This window comes from Phalacrocorax carbo, chromosome 3 (genome assembly GCF_963921805.1).
Source record: "Phalacrocorax carbo chromosome 3, bPhaCar2.1, whole genome shotgun sequence".
In the NCBI taxonomy this organism is placed as follows: Eukaryota; Metazoa; Chordata; class Aves; order Suliformes; family Phalacrocoracidae; genus Phalacrocorax; species Phalacrocorax carbo.
Window position 1 is genome coordinate 78720039 of NC_087515.1, and position 18297 is coordinate 78738335.

Here is an 18297-nt window from a genome sequence, read left to right on the forward strand (position 1 = left end):
AGTATAAACTAATTAGAACATTTGCCTCTGTCACTTGCATCAAAACCTACTCATTTCCAAAAAGAAAAGTCCATAGCTTTATCTTAGCAGTACAGGTAAAGTAACAGCAGGTCTTCAAGTACAGCACAGCCATCTACCCTCAGCTGCTGAACTGCTGTATTTGCACTAACCTAGAATTTTGCTGAAGTATTTACATGCTGTTTTTCTTCAAACATAATAGTTATATACACAAATATCCTCCCTAACCTAAGTTAACCAGGCACAGTCCAACTTGGTAAAGTATACATACTAATACTGAAAGTAAAAAGATGTGTAAGCAGTGAATCTTTTCATACATGCCTTCATCAGTAAGTTTCGTGTCTTAAGTCTCTGCCACAAGACATTGGCAATAACATCCTCTTAGGGTCCAGAAGATGAATGTTATCCCATTATGAGAAGCACGCAGCCTCCTAAATGAGGAATAGGCTCTTCCAACCATGTATTTAATACGATCACTCCATAGGACCCACTTCCACTTTTTTTTTTTTTAACTAGGCATCATATTTTTGCTAGCATCTAAATGTCATCAAGACAAATTTTTATGAACATTCATAGTGACTAACCACTAAAAGCTTTCACCTTTGCTGGCACAACCCCCAATTCAGAAAGGCTGTAAGAATTTGAAACAAACAACTGATGAATCAGAAGAGAGAACTGAAAAAAGCAGGCAGTCTAGTTTGACTCGTTTATATTGACTTTCTAATTTTGGTCAAAACAGTATCAGCCCAGCAACAGCTCTACCCAATCAGAAAACAGACAAACAGGTACTGTACAGCAATCAACTGATATTTTGAGAAGTGTGATCTCAACCGTGCTTTCCACCTACAGGCTAGCAAAACAAACTTATAAAATACTCCTTTTTAGCTAAGCACATCCGGTTTTAATGGCATATTACCGAAGTTTCATTATCTTCCAGTGAAAATTTAACTAGCAGAGTCAAAGAGAAAAGCTGGTACAACTTCTCCCGAGTAGTATAACACTCAAGGGTTTTGTTTATTTTTGGCTCTTTTTTTTTTTTTTAAATGCTCATGGGGTAAGCACTGCAAGAGTAAGAAACACCAGCTTAGAACTGCTGTGCAAAGAAATACATGTAAAGATGAATGGCATTTTGAAACTGCTTGCAAGAGTAAATCTGTACAAGGCCCATGGGCCTTTCTGTACATAACAAAAGAATCTGTATAATAAATTAGATTACGCACCTCCAAATGTTCGGTGTATTAACTGCATATGGAATTTCAGACATTCCTGCACACTTATATTTTTCAAAAATCATATTTATCAGATTAATTTATATAATATGAAGGTTTTAACATGTATGGCACTAAAGACAAATTAGATTTAGGAAAGGAATTACAGTCAGTTATTTCATCTTTTTATAACGAAGCATTCATGTGAGACATGCTGCCCAGAGATTATACCCAAACCTGATTGGAAGGTTATATATGAGACCATACAGCTTCACTTACACAAACAAATTTGAAGAAGCATATCAAGAAAAGCTTGAGAAGGAGGACCGATTTTTTTTCTTTGCTTCCAATCTGTGAAGAAACTGTGATATTTTTGCTTTCAAAGCAGTAATGGCACCACATACTCCATCAGCATTTAACTCTTACTTTTCTGACAACTCATATATATTTGATCACTGATATGGAAGATTTCTTTGCTTATCTACTTCAAAAAATCTATTCCTTGCACTGCCCTAGTAGCAAAGGTACCCAATGTACTTGCTAAGTCACAGAACTTGACAGCAGTTTACCTTGGCCGTTAAAGTGTACCTGCCTTTCAGTGTAAAGCATGATAAAATAGTACAGGTTTACTTATCAGTAGGAAAGGAGAGCTAATTAGGCCAGTAATTTCTAACTGAGACAAATCAGGGAGGGGCGCCCATTCTAGAGTTTGTACACATTGGCCAAGAACCTGTTGTTAGTCTATTTGGTGTCTGGACCCTCAGAAGGGGTAGTAGGAAACAAAAATTCAGATGCCATCAGCTGAGTTCCTATTGAATCTCCAGCAGTAAACTAAATGTTCTTCCCATGTTACAGAAACTTCAAGGAAGATAGTCAAAATTCTACCATCTGTCCAGCAGTATGAACTGCTTCTCATTCAAATCTAATTTACACTTCATTTCCAAATTTGTATTTCTGCTTTATTATGTACCTTAGAAAGAAAATTTGAGAGTTTTCTTTGCAGGTCTGATAGTCTACTTATAGAGAAAATAACAGTAGTTATGCAATCCTGGAGCTAATCTCTTCCAGACTCAGTAAGGATTCATCTTGAAGTGACATTCTGGCTGTGAAAATTCCTGGTCAAACCCAGAAATAACAACTGACCCCCAAAATGAAACTCAATTTAGAGAAGAAAAAAGGGGGACGAGGGGCAGGTAGAGTACCCTGGAAGTATCAAAAGCAAATTAAGTTCTTGACTGAGGGGCCTAAATAAGGAGCAGAGAGGAGAGGCTTTGCCACAGTGATAGCAGGGAGCACTTTATCAGTAAAGAGGGAACATCCTTCCCCCACAAATATGAATGCATCTGAAGAGAAGGAGAAGCCATTAGAAGAATGTAGTTCTATTTCTGTGTATCATGCCACAGGACCCTACTCAATAATTTCCACATCCAAAAACCTGATCTATCTAGGTAAACTTTTCATAGAAGGGTTTATTTGCACTTAGTGACTTTTAGCAATGAAGAACTCATGTCCTTCGTTTTCTTTGTGGACATCTGGAGACCTGGAAAAGGTAACGAAGAAAAGCAAGCATGTTGTCACCCGAACCACATATGATGAAAAGCAGCATACACTCTCTAACAAAAAAAACATTTCAGAAATCATGAATTGGAAAAAAAAAGTTGAAGACCATATCCCCCACAGTATTGCTCCAATGATTACTGATCTACCTGGTTAAAATCTTTATTCTTATTATTAGTTTAAATTTGTACAGCTTCAGGCACTATTTCTTATCTCTTTTTTCCTGGATTAAAGGATGGTCTACTAACAGAAATGTCTTCCTCACACAGATCCTATTAATAGGCAACTTTCTAATGGTCTGACCTGTGCCACTGATAAATTAATTTGCTTAATCTTGGGGGGGGTGTGGGGGGTGTGTGTGTGTGTGTGTGTTTAGCTCTAATCATTCTTTTATCTCTTTTCAGAGCTGCCCCCAAGCTTTCAGCATCTTTTGTCGAAATTAATACCAAAAACTAAGGCAAAATATTTTAGTGACAGTGTCTGTCACACCAAGCAGGAATATCTTCGTCTTAGTTGATATTCTAATGTTTACCTATCTAGCAATTACATTCATCCTCTTGTATCTTTTGATACATCAGAGCAGGTTTCTAGATGATATATGCCAATAAAGGCTGGTTGAGTACAAACTGAGCTCTACATTACTAATCATTTTATATTCAGAGTACATATCACATATTCTGCACTTTCCTTACCACTTTTGCCTTTTCTTTCAGACAAAAAAAAGAAAGAAATAATAAAAAAATCACAACCAAAGTATTAGGAAGATGCAAATATACTATCAGCTCAGTATACTGTCAGAAATCGTACTGTAGGGAAAGGATAGCCTTCTGTGGTTATTCAGATTTATCAGCAGGGAAATTCCTTCAGCGTTGTCAGTAAGCTCATCGTAGGGTTACCTTGACAAGCATTTCAGCAGAAGTGGTGGCATAAACAGCACCCATTCTCCTTCGCATTCATAGTTTGGTTCCTCTCCCATATTGCTTCCTCAGTATTTATGAACAAGGAATTATTTGTGTGGCTGCTCAACAAACTAGACTGGAAAGCAAGTGATAACCCAGCAGAGGACTGGGGTTCTTTCTTTCAGTTTTAAGGTTATTGGAAGCCGGGTCACTTCTGTGACATGATGTATCATGCTGTCACACAAACGGCTGTCTTCAGCCCAAACAAGGGATGGCACAGAGGGAAAAGTGAGTAACCGAAACACAAAGAACACTTACGTCAGCACTGACGACCATTTCTTTAGAGGCTACGGATACACACCCCACTCCCCACCCCCCCCCACCCCCAGTAAAAATAATAATAAAAACAACCTTTGGTATCTCATAAGACTATGATGCCACTGATGAGAGTACCAATAATACTCTCAAAGCATTTAAGAGGCAAACATGTGTATCTGAACTAAACGTAGCTGCAGCATTAGACTATTGTTAAGAGACTGTGGTTGCTTTGGGGTATTATACTACCTATGTTATATGACTGACTGAAACGGACAGATAGTGGGTTCTTGGGAGCTCATCACAGAATTCTCCATAAGCCAGCCAGCAAACCAGCCAGGAAGGCCAGTCACTGCATGCAGATAAGCCTTCACTAATAAATAAAACCAGAAACAACGTGAAGAAATTCTCTGCATTTAAAAGCTCCATCTGTGACACCGTTCCCCACTACAGCAATCTTAAGAGGAAAAGGGACATTCAACAGCCCCAAAATGAGTCTTTTTCTCAGAGGGAGACAAGAAAAAGTCTCACAAGCAAAAGACTACTTGCTCGCAGAAGACTATAAACTGATTTGGGACCTGCTACCTGATATATTCATTTGGGAAGAAAGCTGGGCAGATCTAGGCACAGTGAACCCAATAAATGCGGACATCTCCTTAGAGACGATGATAAGGCAACATCAGTCTGTTCTTCATTTAATGGATTGTTTCCAACAAACTGACTGTTAAATCAAACAGGTAAAGCAGCATGCAAATTATAATTGTGGTTTTCCAGGAGTCTTTTGACAAAGTCACTCACCAATATCCCAGTGACACTAAGCAGTCATGCTGTAAGGGAGAGTGTCTTGGTATAGAGAAATGATTAGAGGATGGAAAACAGAGTTCCTGCAATGGTGGAAGATGACCAGTGGAACTCCACAGGGTTATGTGCTAGGACCTGTTGTGTTCAACTTGTCTCATAACTCAAAGAGGATACAATAAAGGACTAGAAAGTGCCCTAGAAAGGGGTGGTGTGAAATGAATGACAGGATTAAATATTCACCGACGTTTCAATACAAGAACCAGAAGGTATCACATAAAGATAATAAAGGCCAAATTCAAAACAAGCAAAATTTTTTTTTTAGAAGAATTATCTATGCAATGGGTAGTTGCTATGGCAATTCCTTGCCAATGGATGTTTAACATGTTAGAAGTTCATATGGGGTACAGGGGGGACTGTAGAATTTGATGGAAAAGAAGGCAACCAAGGTTTATTTCATACACAGAGAACCACAGCTGGCTGAGGAAGTTTCCAGACTGGAAAGAGCTGGAGGTTTGGTAAGTATACGTGGGAAGTATTGTATATGCTTGCTTTGTTTTTACTATTCTCCAGGCACCTGATTTTCACCAGTGCCGAGCATGGATAGTAGACTGGATGAACTCTTCATGTGACCCGATGTGATTATCCTTTTGCTGAACAGGCAATTGCTGCATCCAGTGATGTCAGATACTTAACAAATGTTTCCTAATTAAAAAAGTAGGCTACACTAAAGTATAAAGGGACTTTTCTAAACACCAAGCAGATTTCTTCTATGTAAGTTTTAGTATCACACCCTGTGTTTGTGCCCTTAGGATTTAAAATAGACTCCTACCTGTACACTGATAAAAGATCACACAGAAGCTGACAGGGCCCCAGAAGCCCACCTAAGTTAGGTAGTGCCTGACTTACTGACAGAAGTGACAGCCCTATTTAGGCAACCTCCCTGTTTCAAAAGCATGGCCTCCTAGTAACTTACGACATGAACCACAGCCTGAGAAAGCTATCCTTTATACAGCTTATCTGAAAAGCTTAGAGGTGATAATGATCTGGGAAAGGGGAACAGCACCTTGTTAAAAGGTTTCCCGAGGTGGGCAAAAGTCTACAATGCTGACTAGAAACAAAAGCATGCAAAGCTCATCCTACAAGATAGAGGCTCTACAAGAACACTTCTGACAGCTTTCATGGTGTGTGGCAGCCACTTTTTTTGCTACTCCACTAAAGTAAGCTCCAAAACCAACCACGAGTGAAGTCCAACAGAACATGTACTTCAGGTATGTCAAAAAGCACTGCTGAATTCCCCAGTCCTACCTTACAGATCCAGCTTTTCCAATCTTCTGTACTCCTCTCCTTACGTAAGACTATGAATTCAGCAAGGTTTGCAAACTCAATTTCCCCCAAAGACTTTCTCAGAGTTAAATTACTACTCTCCCATTCCTTTTGACTCTTTCACCCAAGAGAGAAAATGAGCTGAAACTGCAGTGTAGTGAGAAGAACAGAGACTATTTGCGTGGCGGTTATGGAATTCAGTGTGTGGTTTAGGAGCAAGTCATTAATCCTATTTCCAGTGCTCACATTTTTATTTTCACAATATTTAATGCTTATTTTTAAAGTCACAGTTATGAAAGCACTTGAGAAAGTCTGAATGCTAGTTTTCTTTTATTTTTTTCCCCTGTATGTTTCTAGCTTCCATGATTGCCAGGAAAAAAAAAAACACCTGACCCCACAAATTTTGCAACCTGAAAATTCAGAAAAAACACACACTTCCGTTCTTATCAGTTCTTAGTTCTGAGGATTTTTAACGGTTTAAGTTAATAATACTGATCTATCCTCCTCTTTGCTTCTTCCCACAGCAGACAATTTTACTCACACTGCTGTTACTTGTTTTCTTTTCAACACGTACCAACTCATGCTATAACTCACTTGCTGTCAGCATTTTAAAAGAAAAATCAGCAGTGCCAACTACACCTCAGGAAAAACACTTGCACTCCTCACAGCTCAAGTGTTTATTATATACTACAGAAAAATTGGTGCATTATGTCATCTATGTGCCTCTTCTTGTTTCAGCAAGGCTTCACTAAGCTTGCTTGTTTAAAAACTGCAGTAAGAAAGAGTGATTCTGAAGACACTGCATATATAATCATCACAACATAATAACTTTTTTTTAATACACAAGCTATTTGTTTACTAATTTGTATTTTGATAAAACAACTGACAGTTTAACACAAAAAGCAATGCTAACCTAGTGAAGAAAGATGTATTTTAGGACTACTTACTAAAGTAGGCAAATGAGGGGCTAAATTCTGAACATTACCTGACAACAAACAGTTTGAATTTATATATGAGCCTGCAATTCATTATGACACAAAGCTGTTATTCAGGAGCCTAGAAAATTTCCCCTTAAAATTACAGATGAGATTGAGGGGAAAATGTTAATCAATTCAAGATGCTTATTCCCAGTCCCATCATTTGTTGCGTTTTTAATACAGTGCTCACAATGAAAAATAACTACAAAACTAGTAAAACATCATGCCTTTGATATTTCTTATACTATTTGCATAGCGTTTACATAGCTTTTTACTAAAGTGTCTTTGAAGACTATACAATCCAACAGCAGCCTGAGCCTAGAAATACTCAGATATGCTGCAGAAATGTTAATCAACAGACATTTAGAAGAATAGAAACAATTTAATCTTTGTTCCCCTGTATTATCACGCTAAACAGGGAGGCAGGTAAACAGGAAAGGGGGAAATTATTTTTGTGTTTGGCAAGAGAAAGAATAGATTGTTCAGTGTAGCCGATCTGGTTACCTTCATTAACTGCCTTTAACAATAGCAGCACAAAAGACCTCCTTCCAACAATTCTCCAGGAATTACTAACCCTGGGATAAATTGTATAGGATAACTAAATGTCCTCAAAATAGTTTAGATACTGGAGCAGCCAAGAAAGTTCCTTACTTTTAAGAATAATTGTAATGTGATTTAACGTTCTATGTTTTGAAACCTTGTTACATCTTTCAACATCTATGCTTTACATAAAAATTATTTTATTCTTAAATATTACCTGGCAATAGAAGCTGAGTAATTTGCCATACTCGCTCCACTCTCACCAACGTGGCAATCTTTAAACCTGCGATCTTGCACCAAACTCCCAGAGCCTGGTGCTCCAGTAAACTTAGGAAAGATCACTGTGATAGAGCAGGACAATACAGCAAGGCCTGACCCTTGAAGTTCTAATAAAGTTGGCAGCAAGCATACTCTTATAATTTTACTTCATAATGCGAGGCATTTTGACAAACTAAAACTTGTTTCTAGGTGGACGTTCCAAATGCGGTATTCTAGGCACATGGTTTTTTCCGATAGAGCAGAGATACATTCTGACACCTTATGCAGCTATCAAGAAGCAAATTTTCCTCTGCTTTCAAATTGCTTAACTCTGGAAAAAATCACACTTCTTTTTCAGGTGAGGAGGGCAGGAGAAATCCCAACAATTTCCTACTATTAAATATTCAAATAAACGATTTGCTTTAAAAAGCATTTTTTAAAACTAAGAAAAACTATTAAGTACTCAAAGGACTCTTTTCTACACATGCAAATGATACACAAGTTAATCAACTATCTGTCCTCTGCGTTGCTTTGAATTTTTAATCTAAATGATTTCATGTCAATTATTTACTACTTAGAAATGCTGTCAACTATTATAAAATTTTATTTGGCAAATGCATAAAAGTAGGTCACTGAAAACAAGCTTATACACAATAATACACAGACACATCAGAGGATTAATATATAAAAATCAAGAGATGAAAAAACTGACCTGCTGCTTCTGGTGTTTGTTTAGTAGGGATAAAAATAAGACGTAACATCTGGAGCGGTCCGCTAAAGCTGCGCAGAAGTCACTGTAGGAAGAAAGTTTGCTACAGAGGTACAAAAATAAAATATAAATTAATGAAAGCACTTTTTTTCACGAAGGATTTTTTTAGTAATCACTCTGCTTTTGACTCTCAGAGCCATATATTTCAACAAATGAAAAGAATGCCAATACTCTGACTTCTAGTAGAGGCATACACAGTTAAATAAAAGCACAACAGAAGTCCAGCTATCCTTGCCACAGTGAATTACAGGAAGAAGCGAACATAAGGAGCTTCCCAACCTGCTTGCCGTATGGGCACAGTGTGCTAACACTAGCACTTCTTAGCGTTAAGTGGGAGAACTGTAACGTCAAGAAGACATGGGAAGTCAGAAAGAAAAGGAAATGAAGGGTCCCTTCCAATGCACATCTAGTAGAGCCCAGCAACAGCACTCACGGAACACAACTCTCACCAGCAAATATGGAGAATGCGCCGTCTTGCAGTCATGATTTTATCTCTGCGTATTCCCTAACAGCTGCTCCGGCCCTACACTGCTCACCTTGACCATTACAAAAATAGAGAACTGGGCACGTTTTGGTGATACCAGAAATACTGCAATAACAGAACAAACTAGGATAACCTCTTACTTCCCACGTAGTCAAAGTCAGCAACTATCCATGTTGATGTTCAGTTACAACCAATTACAGCAAGACTTAACAGACTTGGAGAAATGAATAATCTGAACAGATTGAACATATTCACTAAAAAGAAGCTGTCTAAAGTTACTGAGTGAGAGAAAAGAATAATCATTCTGTATCACTAGAGGACAAAAAAAAATTCAAATCTGCTCTGTACTGCATAGTATAATTTTTTGTGTGTGTGACTGCAATTTCCAGGAAGCTAATTAAATTGATTTTATGGCTAATTTGTATCCTCGGAGCATGCAGTTCACTAAACTTTAAAAAAAAGTTGAAGGAGTAGGAAACTTTAAATAAGACAAATTACTTCTGGTCCATACTGAATTCTAGATCAAGTAAATGTCCTTGTCAGAATTACAGTGGACATATCAATTACATTTAATTACAAACCCATTATCCCACATTTCATGGCATTTTCCAAGTAAAAGAAATGCTCTCTCCTTCAAAGAAGTAAATAAAGTGCTGTAATCGTTGCTAGAACTCAACTCATTTTAGGAACAAAATGAGAGACAGATGTGGACACGGTGGCATGGGATTGGGGAAGCAGTTCACATGCTTTGCAGGTAGCACAAACAGCCAAGGACCAGATTTGCCTGTTTTCAGCTGTGGAGAGGAAGGAATGACAGTCCCTCATGTAGCTGCTCCTCAAAGCACAACCCAATCTCATCTAGCCAGAATGTGATGGATAATTTGGAAGGGCTGAACAGGAAGAGAAGTCCATAGCAGAATGACTTCTCACTGAACATGGAGCCACAGGCAACATGACTCAATACAATAACAAAGCAGCAATGGCAAATACTGCATCCAGAACAATGTTCATAAACTGTGCTTATAACCCAACTCCTCCTGAAATTACCAACAGTTAATTTCACAACTCCTTCAAAATCCTTAAATTGTTTGCAAGTCCATTGCATTGGTAATTGCAAGCTGGTGCCTGGCAATTGGAAGGTTTTTTGACTGAGAAACTATTCAGACTACAAAAGGATCTTTTTGGGTGATTCACTCATACTGATCTCCCTCTGAAAAGCACATATTGGGAAGCAGCCTCTGAGCTGCTCATAAAACTGGGATTCTTTCAGCGCTTCCATCTGCACACTCAAGCCCTGATCCCACAGATTAATCTCCTTAAACACTCTGAGGCAGCTCAAAACAATGAACATTGATCACATTTTCTCTCTTTTGTATTTTATTTCACAATACACAGTCCCCGATATAAATTAAATGTGTGTAAATTTCTCTCATTCGTTTTTTTAAAACATGGCCTAAAATAGGATTATTAAATACTTAACAACTTATGTAGCTTTATAAAATATTAAATGATACTTTAAAAATCTCAATCAGAATCTGTGGGATCAAAGAACAACACAGTACGACAAAACATTTTTCACAGGGAAAATGAATCCAAGTTTGTATGGCTACAGTTAAACAATCCTATCAGTTTTAATAAAGACACAACTATCATACAAAATCATCAAAAACTACACAGAGCTTTATAAAAAAAACAATTTTATATAAACCTTCCAATTTTAGTGCTTGATCCTGCCCTCTCTGAGGTCACTTGAAGCAGTAACACTGACTTGGCTGCATGCAGAAATAGCATTGTGTTCTAAACGTACCTGAGTATCCTGACAATATAGGTGCAAACATCCCTATCATTCATACGCTGCTCTAGCGCCACAAAGAGCTCAGAGACTGCACCACTGCAAACGAGTTGGCATCTTGCCGGAGGTAAGTCAGCCAAGTTTCGCAAAGTAGCTGTCAGCTGCATATGGGATATTTAAAGATTTATTAATTTCAGCCATTTACAACACAATCCACGCTGTTTTGAAAATTTAATAAAGCTCAGATCTCATTTATAACATCTAAGGCAGTCTGAATGCCCTGTCAACATTCTGCAGGTATGCAACTACCAATACATTACAACAGGAGATGTGTAAGTAATAAAACTGTATATATTGAAATAATTGTTAGAAAATGGAAGACTGATACTGGTCTTTGCCTGCATGTAACCTCCTCCTTTGAGGGAAACATGATCTTTCATACGTTTTAAAATCCTGTATGCATGTATACGTCCATATACGAATTGGAAGTCAGGTAAAATGCTGTGGAGAGTTACAGTGATTTTTTGCATCATCTCAGATTTTGCAAATTTACATTTAAGTCTTGCAAATTAATACTGATATATATTTTTTGATAATAACTGTAAATTGCAAACTAAGATGAATTTGTTAAAAAAGACAATAAAATTTATTTTGATTAAAAATTTGAAAGTTAAAAAGATCAAGAGAAATCCACTATTCGAACAGTATTAAAATGAAAAGCTTAAGTGCTCAAGTTTATTTTGGAGAAACCAAAATATTTTCAGAAGATACTGTTCTATTTCAAGGAGTTTTAAGCATAAAATATCTACCACTTGTAGATGTGCAAAATGAATCAGCTACCACATATTTTGAAATGCTTTGGTACTCTTCCAAGATAAGGGTATTCAAATGCCAAGGTCAGACAGGCAATGACATGTAAGTTAACTGTTGATCTAAACCAGAGCTTACTATAAAATAAATGTGAAGTCATTTAATCTAATGTGAACATGGGAGTTCTTAAAATTTTCCTTATTCTAAGTGTAAGGTATTTAACTTCAATTTGGTTTTAAATGTAGTTTGAGAAGGCACAAAGACTATCTGTTCAAATTGCTTGTAATCACAAGAAACTCCGGAAATTAAGTATTTTATCACTGAATTGGATGCTTGACCAGTGATATGTAGCTGCTAATTTTAAAGGAAAATCTGACAAAGAGCAAGTTAAGTTGTTCTGTTTGAGGAACTTTTGCTCATAGGATTCTATGCACTTCTCTGTCCATTCTCCAGCAGCTTTCAAATTTGCTGTCCTACTTCAAGAAATTTGACAAAAGGCTACATGTCTTCAGTTACCACATGAATGAAGAATGAAAATGCAATTCAAGATGTTCTGTAATGGAACAATAGGAGAAGGAACAATGTGTCAAAATGGATAAGCAAGGTACAGACAGAAAAAATTATGTGATAATGTGAATTTGGTATGTGAATGGATTTAACTTCAGCAGTAAATATGAAATGCATACTTCATTCAGAATAAACAGAAACTGAACCTATGGAAGCCATTTGCTTTTACCTGTTTTTTGTTATTTTAACTAAAGAACTGCAAAAAATACACTTCCAGATACGCATTCTTTCAGAAGTCATGATGCTTTAAAAATCAACACAATACTGGAGAAATATTTAAAAAAAAAAAAATTCTGATAAAATACTTTGCTATTCAAGAGTTTTGGTGGAAAAAGTCCTGCCAAATGGAATAGACACAGAAGACTTCATTCAATGCTCACATCCAAGACATTCAGAGTCAGCCTAGGATGACATTTGTTGAGCTTTAGCTAAAATTCACAATGAAGAAAATGTAGGATAGACCACATATTTAAAAATTGTTGTTCAAACCCAGACTGGGGCCTTCACTGCAGCAAAGAGCCTTACATATTAGCTGATGGGGGGGGGATGGGGTGTGTGTGTGTGTGCGTGTGTGTGTGTGTGTGTAATCTTTATCAATAGATAATGGTGCAGAGGTTTCCAAAATGAGGGTAAAATTTTCACTGCCTGAGACGGTTCAAAAACGTCCAGCAGTAAATTCTATCCTCACACAAGAACAGGTTGGAAAGGTAAAGTGATGCAAAAAAACGTATACACTTAAATGTGCGAGACAGTGAAATTCAGAAGTTTGTACAAGTATATATCCACAAAAGAACAGTTAGTATGCAAGTGAAATTTGAAGAGTACTAATTAAGAAGTAATAGAAACTAGCCAGACAGCAGATGAATTCAAGAGACACTCTGATTGCTTCAAGCAGACACCATGATTCCGGGAGAAATGCCTAATAATCGGCCCTAGCAATCCCCACCAGCCCTAATCCTTATGTTGCCACATTAAAGATCAAACTCACCCAAACAGAAAATTTAACAGCACACAAATGCTATTTTTAAAGGAGAAGACATTTAAGTGCTTTTCAATTAAGGAACATGGAGTACTTGTTAAGTCTTGTCAGTGACACTTCAAAAGCCTTGGCTTTTGAATAAGCATTACCATATTTCACATAAAGATGATCAGACTATTAGGTGAAGCAACATAAAATGAGTCAAAGATGATCTTGGTTTCATGTCTTCTATTAAGGAAAAATAATTATTATTGTAAACATTTTTATTCTTGTATTGTGGAACTTCTGCATAAAATCCATTGCGTAACAAGGAAGAAATCAAAGAGGGTCTTTATTCCCACAACAAGGACCTGGAAAGATTATGTATAACACTGCCATCTGGTGATTGTGCAATTATACTGTTAAAAAATGAAGAGTTGGTCCCAGTTAACTGAGATACTTCCGTTATTGGGATTAAGAGATGGCAGAGTCTCCCTCAGAGACCACTGTGACTATTTAAGGTGCTTTTCTCCTCCAATATAATTTGCTCTCTTTTCCTGAAGATTTGTATTTATTCGTTATTTCTGTATGTCACTGGATATTTGTTCTTTTGCTACAAGTTTAAGTATGCCACAAAAACTTCCTTTATTCTAAAGACACGAATCACCAAAAAAACTTTCTTTGATAATATATCTCTGAAAATAGAACTGTTCCCATATCTGTTTATGATGACTGAACAATTAACTCACATGGAAGAAATGGTGCACATTAATGTAGATTTGTTGAAGAAACTGATATGAGAAAGTTGCACAGGAATTCCATAGCAGCAGGAATCACTACTTTTCTTACAAGAGGAGGAAAAATGTAGTATCTGTACTACTATAGGAAAGAATACAAACAAGTGAAACAACAACCTCAGTAAGAGACAGTTGTCAGTACTGACTTTTCCACAAAATCCTTGAGGCCTTCTTAGAAACAGCCAGTCTATTCAAACTGTACAAAATAGTTTTGCTACACTTCTAAAACCAGCAAAAATAGTAATGACAAAAAAAAAAAAAGTCAAATGTAACATTCTCCTGTCACCCATTTGCAAATTAAACTCTTGATTTAAAAAACTAAATTTATCCACACACAAATAATGGAAGAAGAAACATTTCTGCAAAGTTGTGGGGAAGTTCAGACAGATAGTCAAACAGCTGAATAACCTGATTTATTAGTTTAATTACTTGGACATTATTTGTTATTTTTAAATGCCCCAACTGGCAAAAACTTCTTTTTATATCCATTTAACATAGATTTCCATCTCTTCCTACTCAACAGGATTCCCGTTATATGTATTATACGATTGATGCCAAGAGCAGCCAGCTAACATCAGTAATATGCTTTGATTTTAACCATTCCCTTCCTGCTCTCAGAAGGATAAATATTTTTAAACTATATAGGCATGAAAAGAGATACAGGATACATATATCTAATTCAGGTTTTAAAACGCCTACCCAAACTATAACCTAAATTTCCAAACACTGAAATTACTTCACAGCTTCCACATATGAGGCATCATACTCTACTTCTTCACCTTAGCTTACTTTTCTTATAGTTTAGGTGTTTTAAGTCACTGTCTATCACCTTGCCAATTACACTGAGAACAGAATCTATTCTGGACCCTCAATCCCTCCTCAATACTCTTCAAAAGGGGGTTTCTAACTAAACCGATGGCCTAAAGCAGCCCTGCAGTAGTACTGGGAGTTAAAAAGTCTAACTAGCAGCATTCAAGAAAAATATGGTCATTAAAATCTTGATTACATGCAGACCTGAAGTTTGTATAACTTCTCTTGAAAAAGAAGGCTTGGAAATCCCATATACAATTTTTCTATAAAAGATAAGGTATGATATCAACAAAAAGGCACAGATGATTTCAGAATTCTTTGGAGAATTTATAGTGCCACAAGAAAGTTAACATTCCCAATTCTAAAGACAAAACGCATAAAAGAGAATTTTGTGATTCATATAGGAACTTAACGATGACGGGACCAGATAGGAAACAAAACAGGAACACAAGCACAAAATTTCCAATTTCATATGTTCTCCCAGTCTTTAGCAATTCGCCACTTTGCGAGTTCTTTAGCCAAACCTAAGTGTTAAGCCACATCATTTTGTTCAGTGGTTCGTAGCACCTCCCAATATGTCTATGTTTGTATTAAGATTATACACACTATTCTGGAGTGACATACCTCATAGCTCCACTAAAATAAACAGACAAAAATCAGTAATAGTAACATGATGATGTAAGCTATCTATTTTCTCATATAATTTCAAGTAGTATAAAACCCTTTGTTTGTAAGTTAGTAGAGAATTAAAGAAATCTGGCATCATTAGTAGAGAAATTTAGTGTAAACGCTACCTCAGAAAATTGTCCAATATATTTTCCTATGAAGTCCACAAAAGCTTACAATTACACCATTCCCTAATCTTTACATCAATAATTTCCAAGACAAATACCAGGAACTTAACCTGGCAAATCCTTGATAAATACAAAAAACCCCACAACTTATGCATAATTTAAGATTTAGCAACATAAACTTTGGGTTTTTTTCCTAAAACACTAAGTTTAAACAGTTTTAGGGCACAGGATTAGTTTTCATAGCCACCACTCATCAAGGTACCTCATATGTGAAAAGATAGTTTTGAGCCTGCTGCCTTCAAGAAGATTCAAGAAGTGTTGGCATTTACAACTACCTTTTCCTTAAATTACATTTCTTCAAAACCACTTTGTCAATGAAATGTAGTTTATTTTCCTACACATTTTAAAAATGCATTATTCTTGTAATAAAAAGCTTTTTGTAATCTCCTAGAGTATTGCAGAACCAGTTTGTATTTATTATTTCAGCCTAAAGAACTTAGACATTTTTATCTGTTTACTATAATATCCAGAACACCGTCAGCACCATAAAGCAATAATAAGAAACTGGTTTTGTTAGGTACCTAAAAATATTTCTATTAACTTCAGAGTTTCTAAAGCCTTTAAAAATGACTAGACAAAAATATCTATTATAATTAAATTTAGGTCCTGAAGAAGTTCATGTAAACTTCTTAAAAAGAAGTCTATTCAAATATAGGTCCAACTCTGCCAGTGGCAACACAGGGTTAGCTTATCTCCTCTAACTAAACTTTTAATTTGCCCTTGAAGTGTGTACTTTTGAAATAAAAGTAAATGCAAACCTGGACTAATAGGTGGCCCAAGTTGGAGAAATGTGTGTCATTTTCTTTTATATTATTAATCTGCTTCATTAATTGCAGAAACATTTCAACAGCTCCTTTGTTGACCATTTCATTAAGGAGTACTGCGTTTCCAGACATGAATTTTATAGCTCCCATGCAATACAGGAGTGCTTCATTGGTTTTTTGTAGATCTTCAGTTCTCAGAACCTCCAACAAACAATCTAAAAGGAAAATAATTATTCAGAAAGCCTAATATTAAGATTTAGATTTGATACAGTCCAGTCACTGAAGAGATTAACAATTGGCAAAAACTCCTCAGATTGAACTCTTATATTTCTAATAAGTGGGCTAGAAAAATTTGGTATCTGGATCGAAACCATAAATAAAACAATTAATGATGAACAAGAGGATGGGCCTGACTTTTGTTCTCCCAGGCTTCGAGAATCAGTACCAGTTCTAAACACATTGCAGTAACCATTGAAATCCTTGGTCAAGGTTTGCAGAAGTGATCGTGTATGCATGGAATTTTGTGTACTAAACTTGAGACATTTTAAAGAGGTCTATTCCCACTACTTCCTTAGCACTCAAATGTCTAAAGGATCTCAAATGGAGCACTAAAGAGCACAGGTGCCTAATGCAAATTTCATATTTGAAGTCTGTTTGTAGCCTTTTTAGATTTACTTTTTACGTAAGTGAAGTTACTGTAAAAGTTTTGCTTTATGCTACCACTGTCAGGTATCTGAAATGTTAAAATTAGCAGTTGTTAGCACAAGCCCAATGTATCTGTCACAGCCAAATTGAGACATTTTGAATTTGGTGGGCATATCTTCAACAAATAAGTAATCCTAACCAATTTTATACTTTCGAATTTCCAGTAACTGACGGAAACTGATATTTACTTCTGCTTCCTGCATTCAATCCAGGTGAAGAAAAATATTTTCCCATTTCATTAAATTTAAGAGATTTCTAAAGTGTCTTCTGACTCAGCTCAAACTGAAACTTTCTCCAAGTATATGGGTGCATATGGATGAAGTACACACACTCCAGGCTCTTGCCCAAACTCTCACCCTCACCTTGCAGTCAGCTATATCACTTGGGTTGTGGTAACGTGAGAAATCGGTTTCAGGTCCCTGCTCTGCTCAGTATCAGTGTCTTGAACAGTAGTTTTCTATTCTGGGATGAACAGTTAATTTATTTCTTCTACTGGAGGTGCTCCACTGCACATAAATAGTTCACAGGACCAGAGTAAGAAAAAGAAATTGAATCTGTAACCCAGTGACTGCAACAGGAATCTGGGTAATTACAATGATAACCCAGGTTCATGTCTCCAGCCTGGATAAGGCAGGTCCCAAATAAAGAGTGAATAAACAAACAAACAAACAAAACCCTACCAAAGATGTTCTTTCCTTCACTTGTTTTTAAAATATAGGAGAAAGAAGAGCAAGTGAAAGAAAAGTGAGTGAAGATGGAAATGAGAGAAAAAAAAAAAAAGAGAGAAAAAAAAACCCCAAACCACGCTTATGCAGACGTATCCGCTCAACTTGTCTAGGTCTTTGTACGATGCTGATCTCTGCAAAAATGTAGCCTTCAGTATCCAAAGTCAGTTGAGCAATCTGAGCTGTTCTCTTTTCTCTGAGTCCTTTCCTGTTGATCTTACTACTGGAAGGCGTATCTGGCCTTTGTTTCTGACAACACTCATATTGAACTTTAAGACAATGAATACTCTCATCTACTTAAGCAGATATGTATATATGCTTTAATTTATGCACATGCAATAAAAGCTTGCAAGGTCAAGGCCTATG

At 36.5% G+C, this 18297-nt stretch overlaps 1 protein-coding gene across 3 annotated transcripts in view; it reads right to left on the reverse strand.

The window, feature by feature from the left end:
* Positions 1–18297, reverse strand: part of ARMC2 (armadillo repeat containing 2) — a 67602-nt gene that overhangs the window by 14139 nt on the left and 35166 nt on the right. For all 3 annotated transcript variants that reach the window (XM_064447499.1, XM_064447500.1, XM_064447498.1), the window contains 3 exons: positions 16496–16716; positions 10957–11102; positions 8609–8708 (listed from right to left, as the gene is read on the reverse strand). In XM_064447499.1, the coding sequence (XP_064303569.1) occupies positions 8609–8708; positions 10957–11102; positions 16496–16716 (467 nt within the window). The remainder of the gene's footprint in view (positions 1–8608; positions 8709–10956; positions 11103–16495; positions 16717–18297) is intronic.